At 63.7% G+C, this 25048-nt stretch overlaps 1 protein-coding gene across 2 annotated transcripts in view; it reads right to left on the reverse strand.

Annotated features, from left to right (window-relative positions):
- Nucleotides 1-25048, reverse strand: part of GRAMD4 (GRAM domain containing 4) — a 66985-nt gene that overhangs the window by 4920 nt on the left and 37017 nt on the right. For both annotated transcript variants that reach the window (XM_055561738.1, XM_055561802.1), the window contains 11 exons: nt 13114-13234; nt 8972-9033; nt 7226-7358; nt 6808-6833; nt 6204-6295; nt 5541-5632; nt 4286-4334; nt 3070-3141; nt 2749-2792; nt 2568-2677; nt 543-697 (listed from right to left, as the gene is read on the reverse strand). In XM_055561738.1, the coding sequence (XP_055417713.1) occupies nt 543-697; nt 2568-2677; nt 2749-2792; nt 3070-3141; nt 4286-4334; nt 5541-5632; nt 6204-6295; nt 6808-6833; nt 7226-7358; nt 8972-9033; nt 13114-13234 (956 nt within the window). The remainder of the gene's footprint in view (nt 1-542; nt 698-2567; nt 2678-2748; nt 2793-3069; nt 3142-4285; nt 4335-5540; nt 5633-6203; nt 6296-6807; nt 6834-7225; nt 7359-8971; nt 9034-13113; nt 13235-25048) is intronic.

Consider the following 25048-nt stretch of genomic DNA (forward strand, 5'->3'; position numbering starts at 1 on the left):
GTCCTCCTACACCTCCATGGGAGTCCTACCGAGCCCAGAATCTCCCCACTAGTCTGGGACCCCAAGAAGAGCAGCAAGGCCAGCGTGCCCTCCGCATCCTGGCTCTGGACGTGGTACCCAACGCCCACAGAGCCTTCCACCAGCCTGTGAGCACTGAATGTGCCGTCTCAGCCTTGCTGCCCGAGCCTCCGAGCCAGGGATCGGGAACCAGGCCCTTCTGGGACTCCAGCTTCCAGCACCCTGAACCCTCCTGCCTGGGGCCTGGGGGCCCACCTGGCTGGGCAGGGCCTGCTCCTCAGCCAGTCTGGATGGGCAGGGGTCCTTCAGGTGGGTGGGGACCTCCCCCAACAGCCGTCCCCTGCCCAGGGCCGTCCGGCTCTGGGATAGTCACCCTGGACCTTGGGATAGTGGAGCTGGTCACGGGGAATTTGCCCGCACAGCTGTTTCATTTCCAGGGCCCCACAAGATCAGAGTCTCCCCAGGAGCGGGTGCAAGGCACAGCGGGGCAGGCGGGCAGGCCTCCCCAGCGGCATGCGGCCTACCCTGCGCGACACGGCGGTGCTGGAGCGTTCCTTGAGCTGGGGGTCCGTGGGGAGGCTCTTCCAGATGATGTAGGGAGTATCGTACTTGGCTCGCAGCCTCGGGCAGCGTTTGAAGATAAAATCGATGAGGAAAAACTTGATTCCGGCGTAGAGGCCTGGGGGACAAATGAGGTCCCGGCTCACCAAGACCCTGCAGCCCCACCCGAGTGGCCAGCATGCAGTCCCTGCCCTGCCTGGGGGCCCAGTGCTCCCTGGAGGGCCTCCCGGGACCCAAGTGCAGGACGGTGGTCCTGGGAGGGGGACACGCAGGGCAGGGCAGGGACCCCAGCTGAGAGGGAGGCCTTTCTGGGTGCCGTTATCTCAAGCCCAGAGGTGACTCAGGCCACACGATAAACTGTCCCTAAAAGCAGCCAACCAAACAGAACCATGAGTCACCGTCCTCCAAGGGGATGTGAGCAGGACTTTGGGGGACCCCTCCCCAGCCTGCCCGCCCCCGTTCACGCGCCAAGGATGGGCCCAGTGCCAGCTCCAGGCAGGGGACGCCTGGGCCAGGAGAGCACAGCCCGCAGCCAGGCCTGGGGGTCGTGCCTGGAGAGGGGGTGTGACTTCCCGGGGTGGGGGTGGGGCCTGAGCTAAGCGGGTGGGCTGGGCCAGGCCAGGGGCCGGGTCACTTCAGGACCCCGACCTTGGCCCTGGGGCAGTCTCTCCACACCTGTGCCCCCCTCCCTGCCCTGCTACGACCCTCACAGCGGGGGACGTCGGCATCTGCACCCACCAGAAACTTCAGGGACGCCCCCAACCATCAGAACCCCCAGCCCACAGCTCCACACCCAGCTCAGCCCAGCGAGCCAGGCTCCACAGGCCTCCGCCTTCCCCACCAAGCCCCTTCCCAGCCTCCGAGGGGCCTCTCTGGGTACCCCTGTGGCCCTGCCAGGCCACCACCCAGTTCCCCCCCATCTCCCGTCTCCCCGCCACCCTCGACTCCAAGCCCAGCCTTGTTCTCTTGGGAACTCAACCTACGACCAGGCGGTTTGAAATGCGGGCAGGGGCCGGTCCTGCAGGCTGCACACCTCCCCACCCAGGATTAAACGCTAATGCTCCCCACCACTGCCCCTCCCACCTCCCTGGAGGTACTGAACAGCCCACCCGGCCACTCAGGGCAAAACTGACCCCTGCCCCACCCCAGCCCACCCTCAGCGATGCTTTGCAAACCCACCTGGACCTGAGCACACCCCAGACTCACTTCACCCCAGCCCAGGGACGTCCTTGACGTGCTCCAAACTCACCTGATTACTGTGCCCTCTCCAGCCCCAGCTCGAGTCCCTACACCCGACACAGGACCTGAGGCTGCCTGTCCACAGCCCCGCCCCAACGCCGGATCCCACCCCGAGTCTTGCCTGCCCCCATCACACCCCTGTACCCTTTGACCTGTTCCCCCCCAACCCCAGGAGCCCAGGAGTGCTCACAGAGAACCATGGTAGACACCCAAGTTCCACGGGCCTGGGGTCCACCAGCCCCGCCCACCCAGCCAGCAGTGGACGGGCTGGATTCGAGAAACCAAAATCTCATCTCTCTAGGTTGGATGGACTCCGTGTCTCCCAAATGCAAAGGTTTGGATGAAAAGCCACTGGGGGAGGGGTGGAGGGAGGTGAGGGCACGAACTGCCCGCCCGAGGGCTGCGGCGGGGGACATTGGGGGGGGTGCATCCTGGGGGCGCAGGTAGGGGTCGGGGGGGTGTGTCCTGGGGGCGCAGGTAGGGGTCAGGGGGTCGGGGGGGCACGTCCTGGGGGTGCAGGTGGGGGTCAGGGGGTGGGGATGCGTCCTGGGGCACAGGTGGGGGTCAGGGGGTGCGTCCTGGGGGCACAGCTGGGGGTTGGGGGGGTGCATCCTGGGGGCACAGGTGGGGGTCGGGAGGGGCGTGTCCTGGGGGCACAGGTGGGGGTCGGGGGGTGGGGGGGCGCGTCCTGGGGCGCAGGGCCCTGGCTCCCGCACAGGTCAGAGGGCCGGGCACCAGCAGCTCCTTACCCAGGGCCAGCCCCACCAGGCGGAAGGGGAAGCAGCAGGAGGCGAGGAAGGCGGCCCACAGCGCCACGTACAGCTTCTGGGTGGTCTCAGGCTGGACCCACATGAACAGGCTGGAGGGAGAGGGCAGGCTCAGAGTGCGTGGGCGGACCCCGGCGGGGCGGGCCCCAGGCGCACGACTTACTTCTTGATCTTTTCCAGGATGTCTGCCATTTTGCCAAAGAGGTTCTGTGTGAAAATGGAGCTGCGGTCATGACAGAGACCCCAGGGCCACACGGTGACGCTGGAGACACCCAGAGACCATGGCCAGAGGCGCCGCGGGCCCCGTGCTCCTGCCCAGCCGTGCCCAGGCCCAAGCCCGGTGACAGGGAGCACCTTGCTCAAGACGAGGGACCAGGCTCCGTGCCCTCCCGGGAGCTCGCCCCGGGCGCCGGTCAGGAGGGGCTCCTCCCACTGGGGCGCTGGAGTTCCGGGGCCCCCCACCCCCGAGTCCAGCAGCATGTACCTGGGCTTTCTGGGCGACGTCCAGCACAAGCTGGAACTTCTCAGACACAGTCAGGTCTTCCTTCGGAGGCTCCTTCAGTCAAAGGAGAAAGAGAATTTCCACTGAAATTTAACAGTTCAGAGAAATTACCGACGTTAAACAGGATGAGGCCTCCCAGCCCGGGGACCGGGGTCTCTGCTGCCCCAACAGAGGGATGGGCGTCCCTGGGGGGCCCAGCCTGAGGGGGCAGCATGGGCAGCCATTCCCACTGACGCCCCCGTGGAGCCCGAGAGACAGCGGGCAGCCCCCCACCTGACTGCTGCCCAAACAGGCTGCCTTCAGAGGGGTACCCGTGATCATAGAGGCCCCGGCCCAGCCCCGACTTCACAGGCACAGGGACCAAGGCCCCAGCGGGAACGCCTGACCTTGTCCAGCTGGCGTGAGTTCACTCAGCAAGAATCTCCCAAGGACCTCCGGGTGCCATGGCCAAAGGGTGCGGGCCCACCTCCCCCAACCTGCCCCCCACCTGACCCACCTAAGGGGCCCTGCAGACCCACCATGTCCTGCACCCTGCCCTGGTCCGTGCTCAACCCCCAGGGGCTGCTCAAACACCCCACGATGCCCGTCGAGGCACCGCGGCTTTCCCCCAGCCCATGCCCGACGGTTCTGCCCCTCGGGCCAGGGTCCCCCGCGGAGCAGGTGGGCAAACTGCCTGCAGAATGCCAGGGGGCAAGCGCGTGTGCATCTGCAGACCTGACGTCTGTAACGGCTGCTGCAGCCCCAGAAAAGTCACAGCGTAAATGAGTGGGTGTGACAGAAATCAATAAAACTTTATTTACAAGAGCAAGCAACGGGCCACAGGGAGCTCTGCTGACCCCGCTCTGCACGTCTACTACTCCAGCCCATGCATCACCCACCTCCCTCCTCGGGACGGGGGTGGGGAGCAGCTCCTGGGGCCCCCTCACTGCCTCCCCTCTAAGTCACGTCCCAGCTGAGGCAGGGCAGGGTAGGCCAGGGCGACCTGCTTCCCATGCGGCCAAGCCCAGGCCAGTGAGGGGCGTGAGGGGCATCAGCTGGGGAGGGCCTCAGGTGGGGGTGGCCGGCCATCCCCTCTCTGACCACTCCCCGCTGGACAGGGCTTCCTACCAGTGCCCACGCAGGCAACCCTGGGGGCCTCAGGGGACCCACACCCTCCCGCACAGCCTGACCCCATGACGGAGCCCCTCCCGGGACTTACCACCACTTCGGACACTTCAGGCACGATGCTCCACTGTATCCTCCAGCCCCTGGCGAACGGAAGACCACACACCCTTACCAGAGCATCGTCTGCAGGCGGTGGGCACCCAGGGACGATGTCACATCACCAGCCCTGTGCTCCCAACCAGGAGGCGTCCCCTGATATGCTGGCCGTGGGAACAGGAGCCTCCGAAACACCCAGCCATCTGCCCAGACCCACCAGGCCCCTCCTGGGCTCAAGAGCAGATGACCCGGGCCGCTCCCACCAACCCCGCCCTGGGAGCCCTCCTGGGCGGGGGACATGTGTACAAGCACCCAGAGGGGAGGGGCCTCTAAGAATAAGTCGGGCAACAGCAGCAAGGGCTTCAGGAACCACGCCAGTCTGGGCACAGAGAACCCTTCCGTAAGCATTTAAAGGTTTGCTTTTTCACCAGGAAACACTTTCCAGTGAAGCAACTTAGGCCAGCAGAGAAGCACCTAGAAACACTGGTGTGTAAGTGAACTCCTGAACGGCTGAGAAAAAATGCGGGAGGCAGGGCCTACTCTCAGGCCTGACGTGAAACTGGGCTTCATTCACTCTCTGGGGCGACCTCAGGGCCACACAGACCCGGGAAGGCTGGCTTCCAATGCAGCCCCCCACCCCAGCCTCGAGAGGAAAGGGGGCGCTCAGAAGGCGGGCAGGCCCTGGGCTCGAGGGTCGCGGAGTCCCGGCGCCTCTGCAGCGCGAGCTGGGACCCTGAGGACGTAGCCTCTGCAGTTCCGCCAACCCCCGCACTGGGACATCACTGCTTGGGGGGGTACTTTCCTGCCTAAAAGCGGTGCAATCAGAGGAGGGACCAGAGTCACCCCAAAGCTGGCGCCCACTGGCCACCCACAGCAAAGAGCTGCTGGGGTTTGGTCTGCCAGCAAACCCTCCTGCAGGAGTCCAGGGACTGCAGAGAGTGCGTATGAGTGTGAGTCCCTCAGTCGTGTCCGACTCTTTGTGACCCCATGGACTGTGGCCCGCCAGGCTCCTCCATCCGTGGGATTCTCCAGGCAAGAACACTGGAGTGGGTTGTCATGCCCTCCTCCAGGGGATCTTCCTGACCCAGAGATCCAACCCGGGTCTCCCGCGTTGGAGATAGATTCTTTACTAAATGAGTCACCAGGAAAGCTAGAACAAGCTACCAAAACACCCGCGTGTGACACAGGGCCAGCTGCACACGTGAGGCGGGAGATGGGGCAGCCTTGCACACGAGACACCCAGGCACACCTACCTGGCTATGAGGTAATTGAGGGACAACCTCAGGATCGCGAGGAACAAGAACATGGGGATGGCCCAGCCGTGCCACACAGCGTTCATGTACACCTGCGGGAGCGGGAGGAGCAGACGGGGCGGTCAGGTGACCGGCCAGGCTCCACCTGCGGGAGCGGGAGCAGACGGGGCGGCCGGGTGACCGGCCAGGCTCCTCCCCGAAGCCGCCTGAAAGCCGGCCATGGGTTCAGCCCGAGACCCCTCCCTCCCCAAAAACACTGCCGTGGGGGTGTTTCTGGGCACAGGGAGCCCACGGGCCAGCCCCAGGCTGCACCCAACAGCAACTCTCTAGTCCTGACGACCCCACAGAGCTGCCTGGCACAGCAGGCTGGGTCCCTCTGGGAAACCTTGGGGTGGGGTGCACGCCCCCCAACCCCAAGGGGAGGACAGCTACCCTACCCTCAGGGGGCACAGCCCTCACCCCTCAGGGAGCACAGCCCCCACCCCTAGGGGAGCACACCCTGCACCCCTCGGAGAGTACACATCCCACCCTGTGGGGAGCACAATCCCCACCCATCAGGGAGCACACCCCCCAACTCCATAGGGAGCACAGTCCCTACCCTGCCGGGAGCACATCCCCCACTCCATGGGGAGTACACAGCCCCACCCCACAGGGAACACTCACGGTGAAGGCAATGGCAGACGTGTAGACAGAATACCAGTCGGATAAGGCAGAGAGGTTCTTCACAAAGCTGGTGACGGGCTTGGCACCACGCTCTGGGGACAAATCAGACCACGCGGTCAGGTCAGCGCTCGCCCAGCCCTCAGACACACCTGGTGGTCCGGCTGCTGCACCAGCTAGGCAGGGGATGGGGGGACGGGGAGGGATAGGGGGCACCAAAAGGAGCCGGGCTAACCGCAGCCGTCACGGCCCCGGTGGCCTGACCCCGGGCTGCTCTGTAGTGTCCCTGTCCTCTGCCCCGGCCACGTGTGGACGGGGTTTTGCTCCCATACCACAGGCCCTGACAAGCATCTGCTGGGGGTCCCAGGCCTGGAGGGAAACCCTGCTTCAGGCCCTGGGCCAGGGGCAGAGAGACAGACGGCATGGGCCTGGGACATACCTCCCACGGCCTGAGGAAGAGGGTGGGAAAGTCTTGAAAACTGTTCTTGTGGAAGGAAGCCCAGCCCAGTGCCGGGGTGGCCCCGCCCCACACGCAGCCCAGCCCCAACAGTGAATGCACACAGCAGAGACAGAGCAGATACTTACTAAGTCCACACTGGGTACTTACTGAGCCTCCTCATGTTCTCGGTCAGCCTAAGAGGGATGGAGGGAAGGGGTGAGCACCAGCACCCAGGCCCCAGCCCTGTGGCGCTCCACGGGCACTGGGGGAGACCCTGGGATGCAGGAGCCGCAGGCCAGGCCCCCAGGGGGCGCTCAGGGGGTGGGGCAGGCCCCGTCTCCCGCCCTGGCACCCCCCACCCCAGTCTCAGCCGGGCCTGGCCTGCGGGCACTCGTGTGGTCCCCGGGGCCCACCGTCACCATGTGGGGCCTGCCACAAAGCCCGAGAATGGCCACGGGGGTGGGGAACACAGCTGTGCGGCCGCCCCAGGGAGGACCTTCCCTCCTGCATGGCCGTGAACTGGGTCCCGTGGGCCCCTGGGTGGTCCAGCTGTACCCCACCGCCCCAACCTCCGCCAGGGCCCCACCTCCGGGCACTAAGGGGCTCCTCGGTCTCCACGGTGCTCTCCTCGGGCTGGAACCGGAAGTCCTCCACGTACTCCCCGAACTTCTCATAGAACCACTTCTGGACCCGGGGGCACAGCCCCTGGCTCCGCCGTTCTGCAGGACGGCGGCAGGTCTCAGTGAGGGGCTCAGAGAGAACTGGGGCGGGGGGCTCGGTGGGGGGTGCTCCCGGTGGGGCTGCTGGGGGCACGTCCAGGGCAGAACCTGGAGGGGCTCCGTGTCCTGAAGACCGCCCGGACCGCATCCACTCACGGTGCACTCCAGCCAGCCACGCGGACACTGGGGGTCCCCTGCGTTCTGCACGCCGACCCCCAGCTTGTCGGAGGCTGTCCCCAGGGCAGGCGTATCCAGGCAGGCGCTCAGCCCACTGAGGGGCCTGTGCTGACCTACCCCCAACCTGTACTGGCCACACTGGTTTGTCTGGGAAGGGGCCAGGTGGGCACTCGCCCCCAGACACCCCGAGCCTGAGGACCAGCCAGTGCGGGCGCGTGTCGGGGGCGGTGCTCTGGTGCAGGGAGTGCAGACCAGGGAGCAAAGTAGTCTCTGCCTTCGGAAAGCCACCCCGTCAGAAAACCAGCCCAAATCCCAGGGATGAGTCTGTCCCTTCAGGGGGCGGGACATGGAGTGGCCTGCAGGGGGCGCCATGCCCCCCCAGTCAGAGGGGGACGCAGGGCGAATCAGGCAGCCACGTGTCAGCTCGAAGGGACCGTGGCCTGGGGCCGACCCGAGGACGGTGCAGGGGCCACCAGACCATGGCCATCAGCGTGGACCTTGGCTTAAGGGTGGGCTGTGGGGGCAGGGGGCCGTAGAGAGACCCCCCCCCATGCGCCTGTGCGGGAAGCCCATCAACCGCCACGCACTGCGAGGGCCTTGTAGGGAGGGGGTCTCCTGCACTTCTGGCCTGGAACCTGGGCCTCTGGTCATGAACCGTGAGGACCCAAGGAGACTATGACCCAGGGGACACCCAGCCAGCCTGGCACCACGTCCAGCAGCAGGGCCCTGGGGAAGGGGCAGCTCCCTCTCTGAAAGGCAGGCACAGGGCCCCTGCACAGGGCAGGAGGAGGGCCGGGACCCACTCTGGCCCCCGAACTCAGCCCCCACCCGGAGGTCACCTGAGAGGCCTCCCCTCTCGGATGGCAGTCTCCGCATCTTTACCCCGCACAGGGCTCAACTGAGGGTCCCTCCGGGGTGGCTCTCTGAACCCGGGCACGGCTTCCCATCAACAGTCAGCCTGCGAGGGTCCTGGGTCCGAGGCCACGCAGGCCAGGGACCACTGCGGACCAGGCCCCTCCAGAGCCAGGCGGAAGCCCGGTTCCCTCCCACACTATCCTCTCAGTGACAGCTCCAGAAAGGGCCCAGTGTGGATGGAGACGAGGAACGCAAGCCCTGGGTGGGAAGAAACGGCACTGGAAGGTTCTGTGTCCTGACCCAGGGCGGGGGGCTGCAGCCCGCCGCCCACAGCCGCCCCCAGCGCCCAGCCTCCGGTAAGGGGGCCCAGCCAGGGCCACGCGGCCAGAGTGACCACATGGGGAGGAGGGCGGGGCAGGCAGAGCAGCTGCCCTGTGTCTGTGCAAAAATAAGTCCAGTTCCGATGGGACGACTCGAACCTGGTACAGAGACCCCCCAGTGGGCAATAGGGACCCCGACGGGAGGGGGTCCTGCGGGTAAGCAGGTGCCCCCAGGCACAGAGCCACCACCCCCAGGCCTACCTGCTCCGTTATTGACCTGGGCCTGTCCTTTCGGGGGCTGCTGAGCTGGTGCCTCCTCGGCTCTTAAAGCGGGTGAGGAAGGGGTGGGGGTTGGAAAAGCAAGAGATCTCTGTTAGTTCAAGACACGGCCTGAGTCCAGGCTCAGCAAAGCCACGCCCAACACGCCGGTGCCCAGTTCCGTCCACCCGGCTCCTTCTGGGGTCCTGACTGCCCCACTCAGACGTGGGCTGAGGGCAGCGGGGCAAGCACAGAGCTGCATCCCTGACGGGCACACAGTCTGCAAACGTAGAACTCTTTCTTTCCTATTAACTTTGACTCATTTGTTTATTTACTGTTAAGCTTGGAATAAGGGCTTCCCTGGTGGCTCAGAGGTTAAAGCGTCTGCCTGCAATGCAGGAGACCTGGGTTCAATCCCTGGGTCAGGAAGATCTCCTGGAGAAGGAAACGGCAACCCACTCCAGTATTCTTGCCTGGAGAATCCCATGGACAGAGGAGCCTGGTGGTCTACAGTCCACGGGGTCACAAAGAGTTGGACACGACTGAGTGACTTAACTAACTAAGCTTGGAATAAACAACTCTTATACCAAGTACTGGGTCTTCCCTGATAGCTCAGTTGGTAAAGAATCTGCCTGCGATGCAGGATACCCTGGTTCGATTCCTGGGTGGGGAAGATCCACTGGAGAAGGGATAGACTACCCACTCCAGTATTCGTGGGCTTCCCTTGTGACTCAGCTGATAAAGAATCCGCCCGCAATGTGGGAGACCTGGGTTCAATTCCTGGGTTGGGAAGATCCTCCGGAGAAGGGAAAGGCTCCCCACTCCAGTATTCTTGGGATTCCCTTATGACTCAGCCTGCAACGTAGGTAAAGAACCCGCCCGCAATGCAGGAGACCTGGGTTCTATCCCTGCGTCAGGAAGATCCCCTGGAGAAGAGAACAGTTACCCACTCCAGGATTCTGGCCTAGAGAATTCCATGGACTGTACAGTCCATGGGGTCGCCAAGAGTCGGACTGAGTGACTTTCACTTTCATACTGATTCCTGGGCCCAGTGAAAAGGTACTTATCAACATACACACTACAAGCACCATGCAAGGCCACAGGCTGGGTGACCCCTGGCAGGCAGGCTCCGCCCAGGTCCCAGCTTGGTCCGTGCTGAGCTCCCTGCCCCCGCAGTCTATCTTGCCGCACCTGACCACAGCAGTCCCCGGCCTTGGCGCCTCCCCGGGGCTCCCGTCCACCTGCCGGCTCCCGACCACAGACCTGACTTTCAGCTGCAGGCCCCGAAGGTCAGGCCCCCACCTCTCAGGCAGTGCCCTGTCCCTCAGGCAGCCCACCTGCCCCTCTCGCCCTGCAGCGGGCTTCTGACTCTGCTGCTATGCTTCACAGTCCAGCAGAGAGCCCAGGACGTGGGGAAACTGGCACCCCAGGCAGACCTCGGTGGGAGTGGGGGGCGGGGGCTCCCCCAGGACAGACCGTGGGGCCCAGAGACCCTCAGCAGGTGCACAAGCTCTGCATCCTGGTCTGTTCACACGACCGAGCTGTTTCTAACATTCACTTTATCTGCGTGGCTGCACCGGGTCTTCGCCGCGACGTGCAAGTCCAGCTGCAGCATCCAGGCCCTCGTTCCGACCAGAGATGGAGCCTGGGCCCCGCACCGGCCACCAGGCGTCTCCCCTGCACAGCGTGATCTTACAACAGGGAAGAACCTTGTGCGTTTGGTCACAAGTTAATCACTAAAAGGATGTGGCCTATAAGCTTTAATTACACATAATAGCCCATCTCTGGGAACCATGCCTCACAGGAAATGAGCATTAGGCTAAAATACTTTTGTTTAGGTCACAGGAACCCTCCGGACCAGGCCCACCTGTGAATGACTGCAGCTGCTGCTGCATCACTTCAGTCGTGTCCGACTCTGTGACCCCATAGACGGCAGCCCACCAGGCTCCCCCGTCCCTGGGATTCTCCAGGCAAGAACACTGGAGTGGGTTGCCATTTCCTTCTCCAATGCATGAAAGTGAAAAGTGAAAGTGAAGTCGCTCAGTCATGTCCGATTCCTAGTGACCCCATGGGCTGCAGCCCACCAGGCTCCTCCATCCATGGGATTCTCCAGGCAAGAGTACTGGAGTGGGGTGCCATTGCCTTCTCCGGTGAATGACTCCAGGAGGCAGAAATTCACATACCCGCTCCTGAAGCTGCAGGAACCAGGAAGTGTCTGACTTAGGTCCCTCCCCTTTTAGTATAAAAGGGGCCTGAATTCTAACTCAGGCAAGGTGGGTCCTTGGGGGCACATGCCCACCCCTTCTCAGTCTGCTGGCTTTCAGGATAAAGTCATTATTTCTGCCCCAACAACCTGTCTCTCGATTACTGGCCTGTCGTGCAGTGAGCAGGACAAGCTCGGACTCGGGAACAACCCCAGTCCAGCATCTCTGGGAACCGACCAGGTCTGCAGGTCCGTAACTGCAAGCCGTCATGGCCACGCGGTGCCAGAGCGGGACGCACAGTGGACCGGCTGGACCAGAGGGCAGGGCGAGCAGGGGCCACAGATGCAGCCTCGTGAAGGGACGGACAGGGAGCCAGCAGACAGAGGCGGGCCCAGAGAAAGGAGCCGCGGTCAAGGAAGAGGGAGCGAGGCCTCCATGCCCACCCCTCCCAGTGGCCAGGCTGCCCAGAAGACCTTCCATGCCCAGGGCTCCTGACAAACAGGGCTTTATTGGGAACGGAGTGGGGCCAGGGCGCGCAGGGACTCCATTCCCACCCCGCTCCCTCTGTTCCCAGGCACGGGCCTGGGCCTTTGCCAGGATGGTCTTTGAACTGGCTAGGGGGTCCCAGACACGAGCGTGCACCCAGGAAGCGCTGACGGCGGGCTCCCGGGGAAGGCCGGGCCTAGGCAGTCAGCTGGGTACATGCAGGCGCAGAGACACTCAGCGCCAAGCTGCAGCTGGGCTCGGGTTCTGGGTGGCCGCAGCCGGGCCCGGGGTCTCCGTCCGATGATACTGACCCCACAAAGTCACCCACTGAAACCAACAGGCAGGGGCCGAGCTCGCGGGGGCAGATGTGTGGGAGCCCACAGCACCCCTCCAGAAGCTGGGGCAGGACACCTGGCTGCCCCGCGATGGAGGGAGCCTGTGGGAGGAGGAGACGGTCCACGGCAGGCGGGCCCTGAGGTCACGGCAGGCGCAGGCGTGTGCCACGGGCACTGATGCCTGTAGGGAGGTGTCCAAGGGGGCAACAGGGGCAGCGGGCGGCGGCGGGGGGGGCGTGGGACAGCACCAAGGCAGGTGGCAGGGCCGCAGGTCACGGGAGAGACGGAAAGCCGAGACCGGGGGACGCAGGGAACCAGGGGGCTCCGTGAGCTGCTCTGCAGCCCTGCTCCTCCGGGGCCCCCAGGGCTCAGCTGTGACTCCTCTCCCTCCCCTCAGTGCGGAAAAGGAACACCCGCGCCCCTTTCCAAACGAAGGCCCCAGGGCACAGGAGGGCAGCCGCCTTCCTAAGACCATGGCTCGCCACGGGCACAGGCAGGACACAACCCAGGACTTCGGGGCCGGGCCCGCCGGCTCCACCCACCCCAGGCCCTTGTGGCATCCTTGAGGAGGCCTTGGAGGGGCACCACCACTCAGCAGGGGCCTCACTGAGGACCCCTGCCTGGGGCAGTGGTACACACAGCCCCAGAGTGGGGAGGGCGACTTGCCACGAGTGCTCCGTGAGAACAGAGGCTGGGGCAGGGGGCCCACAGGCCTCCCGGGAGGGCTGAGACCCCACCTGGAGGGGGAGACGGGGACAGCAGAGGCCACAGCGCACTGGGGGCTGGCCGCCAGCATCTGAGCAGGGCCTTGGCTTGGGGACCCTGACTGCCAAGGGGCAGCGTTACCTGGCTCCGCCCGGCCCCGCAACATAGATGCCCAGCCCTCCTGCCTCCCACCCCCAACACAGACAACCTCCCCTCCCTGCCTCCTGCCCTGGGGGTGGTCCTCACCTGCCAACGGCCTCCTGCCCTGGGGGTGGTCCTCACCGGCTGTCCCTGCCTCCGGCCCTGGGGGTCATCCTCACCTGCCCTCACCACCTCCTGCCCTGGCGGTGGTCATCACCTGCCCTCTGCACCTCCTCCCTGGGGGTGGTCCTCACGGCCCCCACCGCCTCCTCACCTGGCCTTCAGCACTTCCTGGACCTTCTGCTCTAGCTCCATCCTCCGCTGCCGCTCACGGTCCAGCTCCTGCCGCAGCATCTCCGCGTTCGTTTCCTCTCGCAGCTTCCGGAGCTCCTCCTCTGTGAGGGAGAGCAGCCAGGTGAGCGCCACGTGGCCTGTTCCGCCCCCACACAGAAGTGCCAAGGGAGCACTCAGACACGGACAGCGGCTGCTGCCCCGCTCCGTCCCGGGGGTCACCCCACGCCTGCACGAGTGTATCAACCGGGGCTCCTCTTACGGTCCAGGCGAGCTCTCGGTCAACGCACGCTGAGGGTCTCTTTACTTAAATAAACCAATTCAAGACAGACGCACAGAACCCTCTCCAGGGGCAGGACCCCCCGAGGAAGGGATGCTGGTGGCGCCTGGTCACCCACAGACACACGTGCAGTGCGAGCCGTGCTGGGAGGCCTTGGCCACTGAGCAAAGCCCCTGTGAGGGGCAGAGAGCCTGCCGCTGGCCGCTGACCACCTGAGGCCCGACAGCAGGCAGATGAGACAGATGGCAACAGAACGAGCCGGCGCTCGAGAAAACCTGCACCAAGAAGGTGCGCCTGCATCAGGGCACGGACGGACGGACGGACGCACAGAGGGCCAGGGGTCCCGGGGGGCAGCATGGGGGAAGCCGAGGCAGCGTGGCCTCGGGGTGAGTGAACACAGCCCCACTACGGGGTGGGACCAACGTCACCACGGAGCGAGCTCGGGAGGAGGCAGGGGGTCAGAGGAAGGAGGGGGCCCACAGGCCCGGGAGCAGGGGCAGCGCGATCAGCTGAGGACGCGAAGACACAGGGCCCCCCAGGCCCCCGCAGGAGCGCTGCTGGGACGCAGGGATCCAGGGCCCCTGCAGGAGCACTGTCCAAGATACAGGGACCCCCGGGCCCCTGCAGGAGTGCCGCCGGGACGCAGGGACCCCCAGGCCCCTGCAGGAGCGCCACCAGGATGCAGGGACCCCTGGGCCCCTGTAGGAGCGCCGCCGGGACGCAGGGACCCCCGGGCCCCCGCAGGAGCGCTGCCGGGACACAGGGCCCCTGGGGCCTCCATAGGAGCGCCGCCGGGACACAGGGACCCCTGGACCCCTGCAGGAGCGCTGCCGGGACACAGGGCCCCTGGGGCCTCCATAGGAGCGCTGCCGGGACGCAGGGACCCCTGGACCCCTGCAGGAGCGCTGCCGGGACACAGGGCCCCCGGGGCCCCCGCAGGAGCGCTGTCCTGCCCACCCACTCCCTGACTTTGGCCGTGACACTCACTGCAGACTTCTGGCCTCTGAACTGTAAGAGAATCAATACGCCGCCTGAAGCCCCCGTTTGTCAAAACCCGTCATGGTGGCGACAGGGAGTGCACACGCCCTCAGTGGACCTCGCTCGGCACCTGCAAAAGCTGGACACCCCGCGACGACACCCAGATCCAGATCCCCTGCCGCTGCCTGGCCCTCTACCCCGCCATACCCCTGGGGTGGGGGAACACGAGCTAGAGCTCCAGCAGATGTGCCTCCCTTTCTGGAGACGGCAGGGTGGAGACGGGTGTGTCCTCATGGGCTCGGGCGGCTCTAACAAAAAACCACAGAGTGGGCAGCCTAGACAGCGGACACTTGCTTCTCGCAGCCCTGGAGGCTGAACATCAGGGTCTGGGGCTGGCAGACTCGACTCCTGGGGAGGACCTCCCTTCTGGCCTGCAGACAGATGCCCTCCTGACAGGGCACTCAGTGAGCTCTGGCGCCTCTTCCTCTGCCAGTAGGGCACTAACTCCGTCCCGAGGCCCCACCCTTGTGATCTCAGCTAACCGGAGCCGCCTCCCAAGGGCCCACCTCCCCCCTCCACCTGGGGCTGAGGGCTTCCACGTACAAACACTAGAGGTGCAAACACTCGGTCCAGGACAAGGAATGAACTGGGGCTCGCGGCCAGGACGGTGTGCTGAAAGCCGGCCGCCAGGTGCAGCCTTCCCGGGGTGTGCGCCCACACAAGTGAGGCCCTGACTCCCAACAGCCCTGCAGGGTGTACCTCGGCAGCAGAGGGGGCCACAAGGCCCCCTGACCCTGCAGGTGCTGCCTCCTCCATGCCCTGCGAGCTCCGGCCGCCAGCCAGGAAGCAGGGGAACCCGGGCTCTGGCCCCCAACCCCCACTGGCCGTGTCCACAGGACCTTTTCAACAGCTGCCAAGAAAACGCAGGAGCAGCCCCTGGGCGAGTAACAGGAACTCCGACAACTGTGATGGAAGAACACGCCCTGGGCCGGGAGGGGGGCAGACGGCCGAGCCTACAGCACGTCAGCCCAGGCTCAGGGCCACGGGAACGCTGGGGGCACCAGGGCTGGTAAACGGTCAGCACTGGGCTCCAGGGCCCGGCTGAGGGTCATCTCAGCACCGCCTCTGCCCTCAAGTCAGCCCTGTGTGTGGGGAGCGGCGGCTGCGGTCTGGATGCTGGGTCACAGGCCACCCCAACCATGGGGCTGAGCAGCTGCAAGGGAAACTCCACAGGAAAAGCCACCTGTGGACGCGTTCCAAAAGGCATTCCTGAGACCTCGGAGTATGACTGACTAGTTCCCCAGAGTCAGGGGTGAGGACTGGAGCCCAGGGGCAGCCAGGACAGCCCTGAGGTCTCAGCAGCGCCGGGGCGGCAGGGCGACCTCTGCTGCCCTCGCTCCTGGTCTAATGAGACCCGGAACCTTCTTTCTGGACAGGACGGGGCTCCTTTCCTGTCCTGGCCGCCTCATCGGACACGGGGACACAAGACCCTGAAATTCAGGGCATGGTCGACATGACAGCCCTGGGCCCCCCACCTGGACGGACTGGTAGCGCAGCTGTGTCTGCACGGCAGCCCCCGCCCCAGTCCAGCCCGAGCCACGGGGAGACCCTGCCCCTTCAGGGGCGCCCACAGTGGGCAGGAAGCCGAGGCGCCGGCCCACCTCCCACTGTGGGAGCTCATGACTCGCTAGATTTTGCCACTAGCCAGGGAAAAACGTTCAGCTTTGCTGAGGGCTGGGACCCATTTGCTGGGAAAAGAGAGTCCAGGGGGCCTCCCTGCCTCTCCTGCTGGGACTGCCCTGCTCTGGGCATACAGGGCTCAGCAGTCTTCAGTGCCCCGCGGGCCCCTCCCACCAAGACCCCTCGAGAAGACCCTCCAGACGAGGGGCCGGGAGGACTCCACGCCCACCACCCAGGGAGCTGGCCTGCCCGCTCCCGCTGCCCCCGGTTTCCCCAGAGGCCTCTTCAGGCCCGCTGGGAAGCAGGATGGCCCTCACACCACACACCAAGCTCCCCAAGGACCATAGCCTCATGGATGGGCATACCAGGCTGGCGAGAACCGGGCAGAGAGGACACCAGCGGTGTGGGCGGCCGTTGTGGGAACTCACGAACAGTGCCAGGAGTGAGCGGCCAGCCGCCACCCGGGGGGACCACCTGCATCCTGCACACCAAGCATGGGGGCCCCACCCCACCCCCAGGCCTCAGCCACCCCTGCCTCCTACTGGGGACGCTGGGGACCCCGGCTATGAGGACTTAAGGGTGCTCAGATTCCCACCCGTGATGGACGTGCCCACAGGGCGCCCGCTGGGAGGTGGCGGGGGGGACTCAGGTGACTGGGGGTCCAAAGCCCTAGCCTCCACAGGGACCCCCACTCTGCCCCACACCAAGCCTGGTTGTGCCAAGAGGCCACTGCCTCATGTATAAGCCCATCAGCAAACACTCGCTATGCACCTGTCACACACCTGGAGCCTCTGTCAAAGTGGGGATGCTGCCGTGACGCAGCACCCGCACCCTGCCCGGAGTGGGCATCCGCTGGTGCCCCAGGCACATGTGAACTGGCTCCAGTCCAGTCCAGTCGCTCAGTCGTGTCCAACTCTTTGCAACCCAATGGACTGCAAAGCGCCAGGCCTCCCTGTCCACCACCAACTCCCAGAGTTTACTCAAACTCATGTCCATCGAGTCAGTGATGCCATCCAGCCATCTCATCCTCTGTCGTCCCCTTTTCCTCCTGCCTTCAACCCCTCCCAGCATCAGGATCTTTTCCAATGAGTCAGCTCAACTCATCAGGTGGCCAAAATATTGCAGTTTCAGCTTCAGCATCAGTCCTTCCGATGAGCACCCAGGACTGATCTCCTTTAGAATGGACAGGTTTGATCTCCTTGCAGTCCAAGGGATTCTCAAGAGTCTTCTACAACACCACAGTTCAAAAGCATCAAATCTTTGGTGCTCAGCTTTCTTTATGGTTCAAGTCTCACGTCCACACATGACCACTGGAAAAACCATAGCCTTGACTAGATGGACCTTTGTCAGCAGAGTGATGTCCCTGCTTTTTAACATGCTGTCTAGATTGGTCAGTTTTTCTCCCAAGGAATAAGCGTCTTTTAATTTCATGGCGGCACTCACCGTCTGCAGTGATTTTGGAATAAAAATAAAGTCTGCCACTGTTTCCATTGTTTCCCCATCTATTTGCCAGGAAGTGATGGGACCAGATGCCATGATCTTAGTTTTCTGAATGTTAAGCTTTAAGCCACCTTTTCCACTTTCCTCTTTCACCTTCATCAAGAGGCTCTTTACTTCCTCTTCACTTTCTGTCATAAGGGTGGTGTCATCTGCATATCTGAGGTTATTGATATTTCTCCCAGCAGGCTTGATTCCAGCTTGTGCTTCATCCAGCCCAGCGCTTCTCATGATATACTCTGTATATAAGTTAAATAAGCAGGGGGACAATATACAGTCTTGATGTACTCCTTTCCCAATTTGGAACCAGCCCATTGTTCCGTGTCCAGTTCTAACTGTTGCTTCTTGATCTCAAGAGGCAGGTCAGGTGGTCTGGTATTCCCATCTCTAAGAATTTTCCAGTTTGTTGTGATCCACACAGTCAAAGACTTCAGTGTAGTCAGTGACACAGAAGTAGATGTTTTTCTGGAATTCTCTTGCTTTTCCTGTGATCCAGCGGATGTTGGCAATTTGATCTCTGGTTCCTCTCCCTTTTCTAGATCCAGCTTGAACCCCAGGGCCCCCAGAAACAACTCCCGGTGGGCCTCCTGCCCGACGCACACAGGCCTCTTCCGGGAGGACTGGCCCCACTGGCGGTGGGAGAGCCACAGCCCTGGCGCCACATGGAGACAGCCTGCCCTCCTGAGCGCCTAGAGCTCTGCTCAGCCTCCCACGGGACCCACCTCTGAGGCACCCCCTGCCCCGGCCAAGGTGTGAGTACCTGGTCCCACAGGTTCTCAGTGCAGGCTCACCGGGAGAAGGGCGGGTGAAGCTTCCCGGGAACCCCTCAGAGACCTGCCCGCCTCCCCAGTTCCTGGCCTCCAGCTCCTTGCAGGGATGAGTGTGTCCCCAGGGGGAGCAGCCTCAGGTTTGGCTCAGGGTGGGGCTCCCACAGCCCTGCCAACCATCTTTCAAGGGCAGGCCAGGGAGCTCCATTGGGGAAACGGGTGGGGCTCCACGCCATCGCAGCCTTGCTCCTGCGGGACACGGGCGGGGTACTGGCTGCTTTCCCATCTGCTCCTCTGGCCCCCAGTACCCACAGGCACCCCAGTCGCCTCCATGGACCTCCGTAGTCAAGGTCCGGATACCTCCTCTGCCCGGGGCGCCTTCAGCAGGAAACCACGTTTTCCTCAACGCGCCTGACCTCCCATCCCCTGCCCCTCGGCTTCGAGAGATCAAGAGCAGCTAGGGCCCAGCACGCGGGACCATCAGCCAGGGCACCCGGGCCGACGTGAGCACATGTGGTCACTCAGCTCCCGTCCCGAGCCCTGGGGGTGCTCTGCGTGTGGCTGCAAGTGTGCAGACACGCTCACGTCCCCAGTCCTGGAGGCTGGGAGCTTCGGGCTGTGACCTCTCACCCTGGGCTCCTGACAGAGGCCCCTCGGCCCTCTCTGCCTTCCCACAGCACCACCCCCTCAAGCTGACCCCCATTCCCCGGGGCGTGCCCTGCAGAGCCGGAACCGACGGCTCCTCCCTTCTAGAAGCCCTGCCCACCTCTCTCCTCAAAGCCACCACCCGCCTCAAGCCAGTGCGGAGACAATGGCCCTGCAGACAGGGACCTTTGGACACAGCCTGGCGAACCTACTCATCCCCGCTGACAGCAAAGCCAGGAGAAGCCTTCCCGCCTTTTCTGGGAGCCTCCTCTCCTGGGGGCACAAAGACGAATGAATAAGCCCCATCGACATCCTGATCATTCCTCTCCCTCAAGTCCTTCCTCCGAGCACAGGCCTCCCGCAAGGCTGCGTGACTTCTAAGCCTGGAATGATGATTAGACCCCATGACGGTGGACACTGCGGGCCTGCTGCCTCCCGCAACATATTTAGGTCAACTGCAGTGCAGAACCCTGCTGGCCCCTTGCACAGGACAAAGGCAACACAGAAATTTCCTCCTCCTGCTCTCAGACGGAGAAGAAATGGGCGGCCGCTCCTCACCAGGCAGGAAGTGCTGGGCTGGTCACTCAGGAGGTGGACTCCCCGCTCCTGGCCTCCCAACAGGCCCATGTCCTCGGGGGCTGCTGGCCTCTGTCCTGGGTCTCTCCTTGGGTCCCCGGGACACCCTCCAACCCCAGGCCCAGCTCGTGGCTTGTTCCGAGGCAGTCTGGCCTTCTGCCCACAGGCCCCGGACACTCCTGGCTGCAGCAATGGGCTCCCCACGCGTTCCGGCTCCATCAATCAGGGGGCCGCGAGGATCTCCTGTAGGTGGGGGGTGGGGGTTCGACGCCACGTACAGGGTCAGCAGGAGGAGCCCCTCAAAGAGCCCCACGCTGACTTCCTACTGCTGCTGAAAGGAGTCACCACCGACGTCATGGCAGAGTGTATCCTGACAGCTCTGTGGTCAGAGTCTGAAACGACACTCAAGGGGCTCGAGGTGAGGTGAGGGCAGGGCTGGCCTCTCTGGAGGCTCCGGGGGAGGATCCACGTCCCAGCCTCTTCTGGCTTCCAGAGGCACCCACATTCCTTGGCTTGTGACCCCCGCCATCGGGGACACCACCCCGATCTCTGACTCCATCATCACGTCTCCTCCTCTTTGTCTGACCCCCCGCCTCCCTCTCCTGAGGACACTCGTGACGCCCGAGTCCACCTGGATACTCCAGGCCCATATCCCCATCACAGAGTCTTCACTCAATCACGTCTGCAACGTCCCTTCTGTCACAAAAGGTGACACAGTCCCAGGGTCTGGTGATGAGGACGTGGGCACTGGGATTCTGCCCACCAGACGCCACACAGACACAACTCTCTCGGGCCAAGGAGGCCAAGCAGGGCCTGGGAGAAAAAGGACGATCCCTCTCTTTCCATCTGGCCCAGAGAGGGTCTTCCCACTCCCAGGAATCTGGCGATTTTAGAAGGTTCGGGGCTTCTGAGTCAAGTTCCAGGTGGGATCCTGGCTCCCCTGGCCTCCAGCAGACGTCCTTCCCGACCCCCGGCCGGCCCTGGCCACCTGCCAGGTCAGCAGACGGCACCAGGCCTTGGAGAGGTGAGCAGAGGCCAAAAAGCAAAGAAGTGCCCTCCTCTGGCAGGTCATGGCCTCTGGGGGTGCAGGGGCCCCTGCCAGCCCCCTCCTCCCACCTCTGGGTGTGTGTCCCCGTCACCCAGAAACAGGATTTGCCAAACACCCCACTGATGGTGCTTCCGAGCTTGGCCAAACTGCCACAGTGAGAAGCACCCACACAGAGGGCATCCCGGAATCAGCCTGCCGTGAGCCCGGGACTCGCACAAGCATGTCCCGTTGGAGGCCCACCCGCGGGCGGCTCTCATGAGCCTCTCGGCACCTCTGCAACCACGCAGGTGGGCCAGGACAGGGACCTTCACACCTGCCGGCAACTCAGTCACAGGTGTGTGGGGGGTCCCCTGGAGTAGGAGCCATGGGCAGGCAGGTGGGAAGGCCGCCGCACCAGCCGTCACGGGACTTGCCCAGGTCACGGGGCATGGCTCCCAGCCTGATGCTGTTCTCTTCTCCAAGCCCTGGTGCCGTCTGCTGACCTGGCAGGTGGCCAGGGCCGGCCGGGGGACAGGAAGGACGTCTGCTGGAGGCCAGGGGAGCCAGGATCCCGCCTGGGACATGACTCAGAAACCCCGAACCTTCTAAGATCGCAGGGCACGCCCGGGGCAGAGGTTGGCACTGTAATTTCCTCACTGCGCCCCCACCCAGCAGGACAGGTGAGCAGAGCCGGCTTCCAGGTGCAAGGCTCTGAAGGGGAACCAGGACCGGCTCCCAGGGGCACACAGCCTGCCCCCGCCCACCTCCCACGAGAACAGAGAGAATGTAACAGGGAGGAGGTAGGGGGGAGCAGTGTGAGCCCAGAGGGACCCTCAGACGCACAGGTGCCGTGTTGACTTCCGAAAGCGTGGTTTCTGCCGCCAAAATGCCTCCTTGGTGCAGCCCAGGGGCCACACAAACCAGACTCCACTCCGACAGGAGCCTTCGGGGCCCCCACCAGGGCACCCAACAAACCAGCGCTTTCAAAGGGACGAGGCAGACGTGGCTCCCCGAACACAGGACCACAGCTCCCATGGCCGGGCGTTTCCTGCTGCACCCGCCCACCAGGACCCGGGCAGCCTGCCCACGTGGTCCAGCCTCCCCGCCTCTCCGAGATGCGCAGGGACAGCACCCCCATGGCCCATCTCCAGGGAGACGGCAGGCCGGGGGGGGCACCTGCGTTCATGCCCACCCACGCCCAGCCCACTCCCCGGCCCCTGGTGAAGACATGGAGAGAAAGGAACACGGCTCCAAGGCTATTTTTAAACCCGTAAAAGTAGAACTCTCAAGTGAGAGTCCTCTTGGCACACAATTCAACAGGCCCAGCCACCGCCAAAAATAAAAAATCAAGTGATAATCCTTAAAAAAAACTGCTTCCCACCAGCCAGGTGTGCAAACGCAGGGACTACCCGCTGCGCTGTTTCTGGGCTGTGGTCAGGTGGCAGGCTGCCCGCCTGGAAGCCTACCCAGGGGTCCCAGGCTCTACCCTTCACATCCCTCCTCAGTGCTCCTCGAGTTCTCCCAGCCTCTGGCCTCCCAGCCTAGCCCCCTGCTCCCCCAGCCCGGCCAGCTTGCTCCCTCAGCCCGGCCCACCCACTCCCCCAGCCTGAAGGTGGCAGAGCCATGCCTTCCCAAAGCACCAGGTATGGGGTCATGAGCCGGGAACATGCTTATGGCAATCCCCCTGTGGCTTCCTGCACCCTCTCCCCTCGGGGAAGCCAGCTCATCACAGGCAAGGCCCTGCTTTCGCGGTGAACTTCCGTCTGCATCTTCCCCAGCGTTCACTGGCTGCTGGACGCAGAGGCACCATCCAGGAAGCGCTGGCATCACGCCGACGGCCAGCAGGCGGCGCGGCTCTAAGCTCTGACACGCCCACAAGACAGGCCGCACACCACTACCTTTCAGACACGTTTTAGGAAACCGACCGGGGGCCTGGGGTGAAGGAGCAGAGCGTGAACATGTTTCTCGTGTAAAATAAGCTGGAACAGGCTCCCAGGCCGCGCTTCCACTCTCAACAGCCGATTTTCAGGAGCCAGGGGCCGCCTCTCTGCAAGAGGTGGCAAACTGACCTGACGGCCCCGGTCCAGGCTCCGGGACTCTGAGCGCGGACAGCACAGACCCAGGGGACGTGTGCGCCCAGCCCCCACCCTGCTCCTCCTGCCAGCCGAGCGAGCCCTCAGGGCCTGGGCGGGGGAGGTGCCCGGCTAGGCACAGGGCCAGCTCGCCTCTGTCCAGCAGGGAGGCAGGAGCGGACATTCGCAGGAGTAAGCAAGAAATAGGCTCTCAGTTCAGAGCCAGCCCCGTGGGTCAGACACAGGCCCTTCAGGGCCCGTTTCGTCTCCTCCCAGGCCCCTGTGACACGCTCGGGCAGTTTCATGTTGTCTTCGTCCGCTGGTTATCTGATCTGTTTCCTCCCTTCCTGGCTGTCTGGGTCACCCATCTGCTGTCTTCCCGAAAGCGCAGAAACCACTCGATAAATGCATCACCACCAAGCTGAACTGTCCGACCCGGCCTCTGGCACGGACAGTTGATCCTCTCAGCTCAACATCGCAGAATAAACAGGAGCAGGGTCGGGCCTTTTTGGTTTGTTGCTCGTTTAGAGCCAGAACCCCAGAGAGACACCTGCAGGGTGGGTCCAGAGGTATCCACCCAACGCCACACCTGACCCCGACCCCGGCCGGCTGTGGGCGGCTGCCCCGCCAGACGCCTCCACCGGCAGACACCGGGCAGGCCCGAGGCCTGCTGCTTCCAATGGTGAGAAAGGGCTTCGTCGGCCTGAATCACCCAGACTGGCGCCCAGAAACTTCCTTCCTTCCAGCCTCGGCATCCAGAGGGGGGCTCTGCAGGCCGCGGGAGGCGGATGGCCACCCTCCTGCCTGCCTCCCCAGGGCTTCTCCTGGAAGCCCTCCCACGGCGTCAGAGCCGGCCACATGGACCCACTGCTTGTCGGGGCAGGAAGGGGAGCTCCCGGGAGCATCACGGCTCAGGGGCAAAGGGCCCCCCACTGCTGGAGCCTCCCTCCCCAGGAACGACCACAGTGGTGTGCCGAGGGCTGAGCCGCACACCCCTGGTACCAGCCTGCAGCCCATCGAGGTAGGAGCCCACAGGCCTCACGTCCACCCAGGAAGAAGGAACAGTTCGGCAATATGGAACCCACACCCAGCTCAGGGCTGGCAACCCTGAGGTCCCAGAAGCAGCTCCCTCCAAGCTCCAAAATCCGTGCAGGTCACTCTGGGAGGCGCCTGCCCATGCCGCTGACGATGGAGGAGCACCTCCCTTCCCAGAGCCCGTACCCAACAGGCGATCGATAAATGCATGCTCCTGCTCAGAAACCGCGCAGCAGCCTGCGTGTGTCCGTGCCCAAACAGCAGTAACAACTGAAATGCATTTCGGCCGAAAGGAAAATGGATGGTGGCTTTTCATTTATTTATGTGCTTCTTTAACAAATTTAGCCTCCTGCTCCTGGTCCTGAGCCAGGACCCGCTGCAATCTCCCATTCTTCATCCCTTCGCCATCTCCTCCCAGGAACACTTGTACTCTTCAATATTTAATAACTGAAGAAAGCCGCTGTAAGCCTGGGCTATTTCCTCCTCTCTGAGAATAACAGTCTGCTTTTGGAAAGAAAGTACTACAGATAATTGAATGGAACTTTAACACAGACCACTCAGGCGCTTTACAGATGGCGGGGGGCCAGGCTCTGGATGGTGGAACGTCCACAGCCACCCGCCCGCTCGGGGCTGAGTCAGAAGCCAGAAGCCTGGGGCCACCTCCGAGCAAAGCTCCCTGCCACCACCACCACCCCCTGCAGACCCGGGCGGGGTGGCCCGCCCAGCACACAGATGCAGGCTCAGAGGTCACCAAAACACCTCTGTGGGTCCACAGGGCGCCGACATCCTTCCTTCCACACTGTGCTCCCCTGGGTACCAGGACAAAGAGACAGGAGGCAGGGACAGGCTCTGTGCAGACTCCAACTCTGACCAGGTTTCCCTGCAACACCTCCCTCCGAGCACAGAGCTCCGATCGGAGCCTCAGATTAGATGCTCAGGGTAAAGGAAGTCGCGCAGCCCACACACTCCAGGCTTCCTGCTAAGAACCACCTGTAACTACGGAACAGGCTGGAGGGGTGCAGTTACCACCTGTAGCCACGTAACAAGGAGCAGGGAGCAGGCGGGCTGCCCACACCACAGCCACAGGGCCAACCCATGTGTAACACGGAAGAGCTCTGAGAACCATTCGGAGAGGCCTCCACGACGTAACTCAGTGTGGACAAAGCATGCCAACGTGGATCTAAAGGGCTGGCTTGCTGTTGTTTAGTCGCCAAGTCACGTCCAGCTCTTTGTGACCCCGTGGACTGCAGCCTGTCACCCTCCTCTGTCCATGGGATTCTCCGGGCAAGAACACTGGAGTGGGTTGCCATTTCCTTCTGCAGGGCATCTTCCTGACCCAGGGATCGAACCTGTGTCTGCTG

Source organism: Bubalus kerabau, chromosome 1, assembly GCF_029407905.1.
Source record: "Bubalus kerabau isolate K-KA32 ecotype Philippines breed swamp buffalo chromosome 1, PCC_UOA_SB_1v2, whole genome shotgun sequence".
NCBI lineage: Eukaryota > Metazoa > Chordata > Mammalia > Artiodactyla > Bovidae > Bubalus > Bubalus kerabau.